Below are 12,827 nucleotides of genomic sequence, written 5' to 3' on the forward strand. Positions count from 1 at the left end.
AGGGGCACAAAATGTTCATTGGAGGGAGATCACAAAGGGGTGTCACACTTTTTAAAAGGTAGGCGAGTCCATTATTAATTCCTGTTGACATAAAATTACTCAGTTTAAGCATTTACATTAAAAGTGCATTTAATTGAGCTTGCAAAGTAAGCATCAGGAGAACAATGAATTGATTACATAGAATATGGCTTCATAGAAGCAAGAGACAAAATTAGAGCCGAATTCATCTTTTGTGATGAAAAAGTGGTGAATAAAAGTTTGAAAGCCGAAGAGACTCCAGACCAGCAAACACCCTGAGACGGAGTGTGAACCCACAGAGTTTAATCTTGGAGAAAAGGAACTCCTGGGGACAGAACATAACAAAGACACAGGATTTCACATGTCGTGCGTCACGAGGTTCCTGCAACTAGTTTGTACTTGTTCAGAGAAAAACCTGCAAAGAAGACACGTCCCAGTGAAAGAGCCTTAAGTTCATTTAGCGATTTTGTTGAGAAAATAGAGGAATATTTCAAATATACAGAGATAATGTAAAGCTCTAGAGCAGGGGTGGGGAACCCTGGTCCTGGAGAGTCCTGCAGGCTTTCTGTGTGTCCTCACACCCACACAGCTGACAGCAATTAGTGGCTTGTTATCAAGCTTCTGCAGAGCCTCATCATGAGAACTCTGTGTGTTTGAGCAGGGAAACATCTAAAACATGCAGGACTGCGGCTCTCCAGGACCAGGGTTCCCCACCCCTGATCTAGAGGGACAGTTCCAGCCTCCGGCTCCGGATTCCAGTCCCAGCAGCCGAGTCTTCCTCAGCGTCGACGCCAAGTTAGATGGACGTCCCTTTAAAACCCGCGGCGATCCCCAGCAGCCGAGCGCCCAGCGCGGCCTGCCGGCCTCCAGGCAGGAACTCCGCCGACAGTTCCCTGAAGGTGCTGCACACCCGGCGCCGGTCGACGTCCTCCCTGCGAACGGCGTGTTTCCACGTGTGGCGCGCCTCGCCGTGCAGCATGACCAGAGACCGGCGGGGAAGGCGGACGGCGACGCGGGCCTCCCCGTCCGGTCCCGGCGCCGGCGCGCCCCCGCGGAGCGACATGGTGAGCGTGGTGTCGGACAGCATGTTGACGGTGACCAGGCGCTCGCCCCACAGCCACGAGTCGTCCAGGTGCGGCTCGATGGCCGAGCCCCGCTCCGGATGGTAGTCCAGGTTACACTGCTCCACCGGCTGGAAGCCCGCCAGGCAGGGCTCCCGCTGCATCCTCGCAACCAGCGCCTGGCTCACAGCCGGGAGTCCGCTGAAGTTACACAAACGCACTTTTCTTTTCTTAAAGTTCACCTTCGGACCAAAATCCTGCAACACAACCAGAAGACGCATCAAGATTTGATCAGAATATAAATAAAAAAAACTCCTTCGACTGAGGGAAGGGTCACTAAAAATACTACCGTATTTTCCACACTATAAGGCACACCTACATTGATTGACATGATTTACAACTTTGTTCATATATAAGGCGCACTGCATTATAAGGCACATGGAATAGACCAGTGGTCAGCAACCTTTATAGCTCAAAGCCATTAGGTTACATTTTCCACTGATTCTAACACCCAGAGAGGTGCACACACTTTATTTTGATAGTCCTACCTGCAGCCTATGCCAGGAGGACACTACACACAAAACCTTCTTCACTGCTGGTTGACAACTTACAACTACCGGTAATAAACTAAACTACATGAACTAAGCAACAAAAACACAACACAACACAATTATTACCGACACCACAAACCAAATAGAACCCCCAATAATTGCATTTAAAACACCACAAACAGAAACTCCCATAATTCATTGCATCTACCGGCTGCACTGAGGAGCTCAGGATGCAAGGCATGATGGGAATTCATGTTTTGTGTTGTTGGAGGTTATTGTGGGTTGTTGTTGTGTTGATTGTGTTTATGTTGTGTTTTTGTTCCCCAGTTTAGGGAGTAATTATTTCATCTAGTTTATTTTGGTTTGTTAGAATGTTGGTGTGCAACCATGAGTGATGAAGGTGTTGTGTGGAGTGTCGTCCGCTCTGAAGATCTGGTTGTGAAGTTAGAGTTGTCAAAATAAAAGCTTCTGGTTGTTCAGCTGTCAAATAGCAGTCTCAAGTAGAACAATCTTCCATATATAAGGCGCACCGGGTTATAAGGCGCACTGGCAGCTTTTGAGAAAATTTGAGGTATTTAGGTGCCTTATAGTGCGGAAAATACGGTACGTTAAGTGAGAGGGATGTACGAGAGATTAGATGATTCAAACATGAAGGCGGGAAACAAACTAACTAAGCTCAGGGAAGTGGCTAAAAGACTTGTTTCATGGTAAAAGATAAAGAAAAACCCCCTTATGGAGTCCAGGCAGTGGCGCTGGCATGTTCACCTGTTGTAAGAGCCACTTTAAAAATAATTAATTTTATCATTTTTCACTTCAAAGATAGTACACTTTAATGTTTAAGACTTTAAGGATGGGGGATTTTATTTTTTGACTTTTTAATCTTAACATTATAACATTTAAAGAATAAAAATGTACTTTAAAGTTGTCAATTTAAACTTTTTTTTACTTTAAAAATAATAAAAATGTAACGCTTTTGATTATAAGAATAGTGCAATTAAATGTTTTTGGCTTTAGAATTGTACATTTTTATATTTTTCTACCTTGAAAATGGTACCTTTCAACAGTTTTGACATTAAGAATAGTACAGTTTAACATTTTTGACTTGCAGAATAGCAGTTAAAAATGTTTGACAATAAAAATTGTAAATTATAATGTTTTGACTTTAACAATAGTGGATTTCAAAGGTTTTGACTGAAAGAAAAGTAAATTTTAACATTGTTAACTTGAAGAATAGTTTAAATGTTTTGGACTTGATAAAAAGTACATTTTCATGTTTTTGATTTTAAAAATAGAAGTTTTAAGATTTTTGACTTTATCCAACAAACATGCTGGTGCTGATGACTCTGGAGCTGTGAGTCACTGCGACTGTTTGTGTCCTACAGTGGGCTGGCAAGCTGTCAGGCTGCCCAAGTTAGATCAGGGGTGGCCAACCATGAGTGGCACTTTGTCTGTCAGTGTGTGGCCCTTTGATCTATGGTTATAAAGCCGATCCCAAAAGAAAAGTGTCTCGACCGGGAGTCAAACACTCCACATCCCGCATGAGAATCGAGGACACTACCACCACTAAACTATCACTACCACCACTAAACTATCTCTACCACCACTAAACTATCTCTACCACCACTAAACTATCTCTACCACCACTAAATTATCAGTACCACCATTAAACTATCACTACCACCAGTAAACTATCTCTTCCACCACTAAACTATCACTAAACTATCTCTTCCACCACTAAACTATCACTAAACTATCTCTTCCACCACTAAACTATCACTAAACTATCTCTTCCACCACTAAACTATCTCTACCACCACTAAATTATCAGTACCACCACTAAACTATCTCTTCTACCACTAAACTATCAGTACCACTACTAAACTATCTCTACCACCACTAAACTATCACTACCACCACTAAACTATCACTACCACCACTAAACTATCTCTACCACCACTAAATTATCAGTACCACCACTAAACTATCTCTTCTACCACTAAACTATCAGTACCACTACTAAACTATCTCTACCACCACTAAACTATCTCTACCACCACTAAACTATCACTACCACCACTAAATTATCAGTACCACCACTAAACTATCTCTTCTACCACTAAACTATCAGTACCACCACTAAACTACCTCTTCCACCACTAAACTATCACTAAACTATCTCTACCACCACTAAACTATCTCTACCACCACTAAACTATCTCTACCACCACTAAATTATCACTAAACTATCTCTACCACCACTAAACTACCTCTTCCACCACTAAACTATCTCTACCACCACTAAACTATCACTAAACTATCTCTTCCACCATTAAACTATCTCTACCACCACTAAACTATCACTAAACTATCTCTTCCACCATTAAACTATCTCTACCACCACTAAACTATCTCTACCACCACTAAATTATCACTAAACTATCTCTACCACCATTAAACTATCTCTACCACCACTAAACTATCACTAAACTATCTCTTCCACCATTAAACTATCTCTACCACCACTAAACTATCACTAAACTATCTCTTCCACCATTAAACTATCTCTACCACCACTAAACTATCACTAAACTATCTCTTCCACCATTAAACTATCTCTACCACCACTAAACTATCACTAAACTATCTCTTCCACCATTAAACTATCTCTACCACCACTAAACTATCTCTACCACCACTAAATTATCACTAAACTATCTCTACCACCATTAAACTATCTCTACCACCACTAAACTATCACTAAACTATCTCTACCACCATTAAACTATCTCTACCACCACTAAACTATCACTAAACTATCTCTTCCACCATTAAACTATCTCTACCACCACTAAACTATCACTAAACTATCTCTTCCACCATTAAACTATCTCTACCACCACTAAACTATCTCTACCACCACTAAATTATCACTAAACTATCTCTACCACCATTAAACTATCTCTACCACCACTAAACTATCACTAAACTATCTCTTCCACCATTAAACTATCTCTACCACCACTAAACTATCACTAAACTATCTCTTCCACCATTAAACTATCTCTACCACCACTAAACTATCTCTACCACCACTAAATTATCACTAAACTATCTCTACCACCATTAAACTATCTCTACCACCACTAAACTATCACTAAACTATCTCTACCACCATTAAACTATCTCTACCACCACTAAACTATCTCTACCACCACTAAACTATCTCTACCACCACTAAACTATCTCTACCACCACTAAACTATCACTACCACCACTAAACTATCTCTTCTACCACTAAACTATCAGTACCACCACTAAACTATCTCTTCTACCACTAAACTATCAGTACCACCACTAAACTATCACTAAACTATCTCTTCTACCACTAAACTATCAGTACCACCATTAAACTATCACTACCACCATTAAACTATCAGTACCACCACTAAACTATCTCTTCTACCACTAAACTATCTCTTCCACCACTAAACCATCAGTAATGACAACTCTTACAAGTCTTTTGTGATCACGTGACTCAGCGTCAGCCCTAGAGCTGGGGGCGAGAGACAGAGAAATGCACCAGGAGGCAGTAGAGCGAGCGAGAGCGACGGGGAGCTGCAGGGCAGGTCACATGACAGGACTTGTCTCGCAGGACGACACGTTGTGATTCCACACAGTGAAAACTAGCAGGGGAAGAAACGTGTGGTCAAGTGAACGTATGAAGCTGAACACAGGGGTTTTCTAGCAGATGGGGAGAGTGGTGTGTGTGTGTGTGTGTGTGTGTGTGTGTGTGTGTGTGTGTGTGTGTGTGTTATAAAACAGGGAGAGACTGTATAAATCTGGTTTATAAAATGTATAGATTTCCATTTGATGTCATGTGGTGTTTGTGTGAGAAAGGAAGCTTGTTTGTAAGTCCACATGAGTACGATGAGGCTCTTTGGAGTACCAAGGTTACTTTTGTGGCTCCGGGTCACTGACTGGTCAGCCTCCGGGTCACTGACTGGTCAGCCTCCCCAGTTCAATGAAGCCTGAAACCAGCTGGATTGATAGTCTGACTGAGTGACACCAGAAGTGGACAGCAGGGAGCACTGAAGTGCCCACATGTTAAATTAAAGATTACATAAATGACTGGAGTAAAAAGACAACATTCCCAGGAACAAACGTGAAGCGATCCGTGCGGCCTGACCTGTTTCCTTCGACCAGACTGCGACGGATTCCACACGTCCTGGTCCATGGAGCTGATCAGCTCATTTTCTTCCTCTTCTGAGATGAAGTTGTTCCACAGAAAGACACCAGGAAAGACAAAGGACGCAGCATCGCCGTCTTCGCTGGAGGCGAGTCTTGTTTCAGGGTTGTAGAGAAAATGATGCACATCCTTCATAGAAAACACAAAAACATACATACATCCGGAAGCAACACTTTACACCACAATAATAATAGGCTACACAAGCTGGAAGGACAATGAAAGCAGATTGATTGTAAATTCAAAAATGAATAAATGTCAGTTATTAAGTCCAAATCTTTTTTGTCTGAGTTGAACGTACCTTAACAAGTCAGACTTGTTCACTAAATTAATTATAGTTGAATATTTTCTATTTGCTTTTTACAGCTCTGTGAGGCCCACCTGATTGATTCTGACAAAATCCACATAAGAAAACATAAACATTAGTTATTTACTGTGAATGAGGGTTTTATTTTGTGTTTAGTTTATTTAAACACTTACTTCTACATTGAGTTTTTCAGTGCCTTCTGTTGGCTCATTATACAGAATATTTTTTTCTACATTTTTTACATTGGCTGAGCACATTTGGTTCGTGTGATGGTATTTTTTTCCTCATTATAGGTTTTCAATAAATACATTCAGAAACGAGACAATATTTATTACAGTAACTCCCCGTCCCTTTTTTTAACGGATACATGTACAGTACAGACCAAACGTTTGGACACACCTTCTCATTCAATGAGTTTCCTTTCTTTTCATGACTATTGACATTGTAGATTCACACTGAAGGCATCAAAACTGTGAATTAACACATGTGGAAATATGTACTTAACAAAAAAGTGTAAAACAACTGAAAACACGCCTTATATTCTAGTTTCTTCAAAGTAGCCACCTTTTGCTCTGATGACCGCTTCGCACACTCTTGGCATTATCTTAATGAGCTTCAAGAGGTCGTCACCTGAAATGGTTTTCTCTTCTCAGGTGAGCCTTGTCAGGTTTAATAAGTGGGATTTCCTGCCTTATAAATGGGGTTGGGACCATAAGTTGTGTTGTGCAGAAGTCAGGTGGACACACAGCTGATAGTCCCACTGAATAGACTGTTAGAATTTGTATTTTGGCAAGAAAAAAGCAGCTAACTAAAGAAAAACAAGTGGCCATCATTACTTTAAGAAATGAAGGTCAGTCAGTCCGAAAAATTGGGAAAACTGTGAAAGTGTCCCCAAGTGCAGTCGCAAAAACCATCAAGTGCTACAAAGAAAGTGGCTCATGTGAGGACCGGCCCAGGAAAGAAGACCAAGAGTCACCTCTGCTGTGGAGGATCAGTTCATCAGAGTCACCAGCCTCAGAAATCACAGGTTAACAGCAGCTCAGATTAGAGAGCAGGTCAAAGCCACACAGAGTTCTAGCAGCAGACACGTCTCTAGAACAACTGTAAAGAGGAGACTGTGTGAATCAGACCTTCATGGAAGAATAGCTGCTAGGAAACCACTGCTAAGGACGGGCAACAAGCAGAAGAGACTTGTTTGGGCTAAAGAACACAAGGAATGGACATTAGACCAGTGGAAATCTGTGCTTTGGTCTGATGAGTCCAAATCTGAGATCTTTGGTTCCAACCACCGTGTCTTTGTGCGACGCAGAAAAGGTGAACGATGGACTCTACATGCCTGGTTCCCCCCGTGAAGCAGGGAGGGGGAGGTGTGATGGTGTGGGGGGGCTTTGCTGGTCACACTGTTGGGGATTTATTCAAAATTGAAGGCCTACTGAACCAGCATGGCGCCACAGCATCTTGCAGCGGCATGCTATTCCATCCAGTTTCCGTTTAGTTGGACCATCATTTATTTTTCAACAGGACAATGACCTCAAACACCTCCAGGCTGTGTCAGGGCTATTTGACCAAGAAGGAGAGTGATGGGGTGCTGCGCCAGATGACCTGGCCTCCACAGTCACCGGACCTGAACCCAATCCAGATGTTTGGGCTGAGCTGGACCGCAGAGTGAAGGCAAAAGGGCCAACAAGTGCTAAGAATCTCTGGGAACTCCTTCAAGACTGTTGGAAGACCGTTTCAGGTGACGACCTCTTGAAGCTCATCAAGATAATGCAGAGTGTGCGAAGCAGTAATCAGAGCAAAAGGTGGCTACTTTGAAGAACCTAGAATATAAGACATGTTTTCAGTTTCACACTTTTTTGTAAAGTATATAATTCCACATGTGTTAATTCATAGTTGTGATGCCTTCAGTGTGAATCTACAATTTTCATAGTCATGAAAATAAAGAAAACTCTTTGAATGAGAAGGTGTGTCCAAACTTTTGGTCTGTACTGTACATCGACTCTTACTCCTGTGTTAGGATGTGCAAATCTAAACACACTTAATAAATTGAAATTTCAACAATACTTGTCGCTCTCAACATTTCAAGATTTATATTTAAATGTCATCTTACGTGTTGATAATCTATCGCTCATGTGTTGTTCCAATTCCTTTATAGACATATGTGAATAAATTCCTTGTGCTAGCACTCATTAATAGCATTATACGTTGTATATTGGTTGAATAAAGAGTAATTTTAATAAAAACAGAGATACAAATGTGAAACCGGGTAAACTCCGATTGTAAATATGCAAACGAAATGTCCGTTAAGAGCTTCCGTAGCACCCTATGAGTCGCTTTTCATACAGGCGTGATCATAAACAGCGAGAAACAGTCAAATAAAACACGTTTCATTCAGAAGGGGGTACCTCGGGTTCACACGACACCGACTGGACTTTCTCCTTCAACCTTTCGCAGATTAAACACGTCCTGACTCCTTTACAGGCGCATGTTGTGACTCCGTGGCTCCCGTCGGCGGCCATGATTCCTTCCTCTTCTTCCTCTTCTTCTTCTTCTGGTGGAAATAAAGCAGCTCTGCTCGTAGAGTGAATCTACCGCCACCTGCTGTCGCAGTTGTGTCAACTCGGCCCACTTTTATAATGTAAACTGAAATTATTTGCATTTTTTTTTTTTTAAGTTTGTTTATTTACAGTAACCTTGTTTAGTTTGTTGCCTCTTACGGTTCACTAATTCCTTCTTGAAAAGGTCAAACTCCCAACAGGTAGTTTTTTTCAGAGGGAGCGAAACCATTTAGGAAGTTAACAAACAAATAGGCTAAAACAAGTTCAGAATGACCTCTAAAATGCCCAGGCAGCCAGGGAAGTGAATTCAGAATGGATGTTGTGGTTTCTCTTGCACGTGCTCCAGGAAGACTGAAGTAAACGACAGTAATCCAGCTGAGACGTGATGAAGGCGTTGATTCCCCTCTCTCCTGAAAGAAAAAGCTGTGAAAAACTAAAAATAGAAGAGTGACTTCTGAGTGATAAAAACATTAATGGTGGAAGGTGATCTGAGATATTTTAGTGTGGAGACAGGAGCTTAACATAGGCGTAACCTTGGCCTTTTGTTTTATGCTGTGCTGCTATGAACTCAGCCCCGGGGAGAAAGGGATGGACCTGCCATCGTAAACACTGCCCGGCTCACGAGGGATCCTACGAGGAATTTATCAGGCGAGCGAGACTGAGCAGGAGAGGCTGCAGCTGCAGGAGCAACGAGAAGGCTTTTGTGTAGGAGAGACAGGGGTGAAGTGAAAGACGAACTTGTGGCTGGGAGTTGTGTCGCGACTCGACTGGGTGACACTTCAGGAAATGTTTCCACTCACTGCTTGGTTCAACATCAATGCAGCAGATGTTCTGCACTCAAAGTAGTGAGATGTTGGATTTCTATGCGTAATAAGCCTGCTGGCTTAGCATCTGGCATGTGTCTGTCTTTATGAATAAGACATTTTTATCCAGACATGTTTTAAATTTTGTTTCTTTGCTAAAACTGAAGTATAAATTACAGTTTTCATTTTGGGACTCTTGAAAAAAAATGTGAGGGTTGAAGGAAAAAGGTCCAGTTTGACATTATATTACATTTTGGATTTATTCTTTATTGTGATCTCATCTTAAAGAGATAAATTAAAATGTATACAAAACTTAAACTGTCTTTTAAAATGACTTTTCCCACAAAGAGAGGATGAACTTCCCAGGTGGGAGACTGGAAATGGAGGAATCCTCTGTCTGCACCAAGTCCAGGAGAATCTGGATCGGGAGTCGTGACGTCACAGAGGAAACATCGTTCACATTGTCCTCACCAAGTTATTGGTTCAGTTCGACTTAAATGTCGAAGCAGTGAATAGTTTCATATTTCTGAGCAGTTTTGCGCGTCACTGTGGCGAGCCACCAGGGGGCGCAATTTACAACAGTTCGTCCTGCTGCACATGCAGATGCTCCAAGCGCTGCACTTGAGCTGCTGCACCTGAGATAACTGAAGCTCCGCCTCCTGCAGCTCCTGCAACATTTTCTGCAACATGGAACAAACCACAGAGTCAAACAGTTTTTTTTTTTTTTTTTTTTTAATAAAGCTCAAAAGTCTGGAGGAAAAGACCAAAATGAAAACAGGAAATTAAATGAATAAAAACTAAATATTTTGGGAGAATGAAACCTAAAGTTACCACATGGCTATGTACTAATAAATACAGTGAATTGTTTTTATGATACAGAAAGACTTTAAACACAGTTTTGAGGTTCACTAGAGCAGTGTTTTTCAACCACTATGTGAAATATAGTCAGATGTGCCACAGGTAATTATTCAATTTCACATTCTTTCTAATAAAACATTGGCTCTCACTGCCATTGTCGGAGAATTGTGCAGAGTAATCATGTATAAATACTTGAAGAGCTGCTCTGAGTAGAAATGCTTTTCTGCCAGCTAAACACCAGAGGCTTAAATTTTTAAGGGTACGCACACAAATGAAACTTCATAACAGGATGAGACTCCACACAACACATTTCTCACTCATGGTTACACACCAACATCCAACGAACCAAACTAGACGAAATAATGAACTATCTGAACCGAGGAACAAAAACACAACACAAGCACAAATCAACACACACAACAACCCCAACAATAACCCTCAATAACCTCCGGCAACACATAACCTGAACTCCCATCATGCCCTGCAGCGACCAACTCCGTGATGCTACAATACTCTTCACCACTAGATGGCAGCACAGAACGTTGCTGGTGAAATGAAACTTGGCAGAGTCAGTGTGGTTAATCTCCACCTCCTGCTACCATCTTGTATCAAAGTACTGTGTCAGTGACAGTGATGGAGAAGTTTTTGAAAAGGAAGAATGTTACCAGGATATCAGCTCTGTGTTCATCCATCAGGTCCAGGTTTCACACTGAGGGAGGAAAAATAAAAAAAGAAATTGGGAAATACTTTTTTCTGTATTTATTTGATTCCTGTTGATAAAACATTGATGAGAATGACTTTATATTGTTAATAGAGGCTACAGAGGTTCACATTTTAACATTTCCGGGTGGTGGTGTGCCTCCAGATGTTTCCAAAGAAAAAAGTGTGCCTTGGCTCAAAAAAGGTTGAAAAACACTGTGGTAATACATGACTTTTTCTTTAGGGAATGTGTTTGATGGCAGCCTGCAACACACAAATGAAGCTTCAGTTGTTTTTTTTTTTCAGCTTTCAGACTTTTCCTGACTGAAAATCAAAAATGACACTGGTGTTTCAGACGGTAACCATTGTTCTCCTCAAAGGAGCCAAAGACGTCTCATAAGTGACAGACTTTACTGAAAACTAATACATGAATAGGTTTTGTGCGCATTTTCAAATGATCGCAAATAAAACTGGATAGAAAAGTAACTGACATTTCCCAGAAGATTACCTGCTCTGTGTGAACCGGCTGCCCAAAGCCTCCATCTTGAAGCACATTCTGCTGCCTGTATTTGGCCTAACAAGTCGCCTGATGTGATGATGATGATGATGATGATGATGATGCATCCTGCAGGTGAGAAAAACAGTAAAACATGAGCATCATCAAGAAATGCTGAGATGCTCAAACATCACCAGACAAACCGGGACGCCAGGTCAGGAAGTACAGGCTGGTTTTTATCTTCGAGGTACATGAGGACACTTATTCCGCCTCGTAGAGACTCAAGTCTTTTTCCAAACCTGTGGTTTTAGCAGGTTTGGCTGACTCTTCAACCCGCTACCTTTAGTTTTGATGTGTCTCCACATGACAGATCTTCCTTTTCACTGACGTGGTCTGTGGAGATGCTGTCTCATGACGCATCAAATTGTCAGTGTGATCTGTGAAAGAGCAAGCATGATTAAAGACAGACATACTATACAAGGCATATAAAATGACCACAATAGAGATAAAATCTTACAGCGAAACACAAGACAAAGATTAAAAAACAAAAACACAAAGACCCCACGTAGAAAGAAAACGACTAGAAAGTCAAGTCAAGTCATCAAAGACAAATATAACCATCAGATAAAGACATAAAATGAACTCAAAGAGGGAAAAAGACAAAAAAAAACTGACCGCATGACACAGAAAACAGACTCAAAGAGAAATACAAACACAAATGTTCCTAAAGTCCCAGGGGATGGGAGTCATCTCCAGAAATGGAGCTTCCAGTCACTGTAGCTGCCTGTTGTACAGCAACTGTAAGCTCCACTGTGACTGTCCAATCAGCTCACTAGTCCCTTTTATTAACTGACAGGGAGTTCCTCTCTTTTAATGAAGGTTTCCAAACCAAGCCACCAATGACAAAGATCAAATGGATTCATTAAAAGTGTGGCAAAAAGGTCTCATCAGACTTTTATCCATATTGAAAAGGTACAACTTTCACAGACAAAACAGACGCTGGTGGCCCTTTTTGTTCACTGCACCAAAGTTTTCTTTAAAGCTGTAATTGTGTTTTTCCTGAAGTCAATGTCATGTCCTTGATCTTTGATATGTTGAATTGTAGGTGTTTGTCCTCCTGACAAAGCTGTCAAGGATGGGGCAAAGACTGTTTTCATTTCCCTGTAGCAGGTTATTTTAGCAGCTATAAGTTATTTTAGCGGCTATAAGTTATTTTAGCAGCTACAAGCAGTA

General features: G+C 41.3%; 1 protein-coding gene across 1 annotated transcript; it reads right to left on the reverse strand.

Annotated features, from left to right (window-relative positions):
* Positions 1–759: 759 nt before the first annotated feature.
* Positions 760–8,710, reverse strand: alkbh4 (alkB homolog 4, lysine demthylase). Its single transcript, XM_080509452.1, has 3 exons — positions 8,586–8,710; positions 5,817–6,005; positions 760–1,336 (listed from the first exon to the last, which is right to left on the reverse strand). Exons 1-3 carry the CDS (start codon positions 8,697–8,699, stop codon positions 815–817), a joined length of 825 nt encoding a protein of 274 aa, XP_080365578.1. The 5' UTR covers positions 8,700–8,710; the 3' UTR covers positions 760–814.
* Positions 8,711–12,827: the final 4,117 nt, after the last annotated feature.

Source organism: Blennius ocellaris (assembly GCF_963422515.1).
Source record: "Blennius ocellaris genome assembly, chromosome: 14".
NCBI classification, from domain to species: Eukaryota; Metazoa; Chordata; class Actinopteri; order Blenniiformes; family Blenniidae; genus Blennius; species Blennius ocellaris.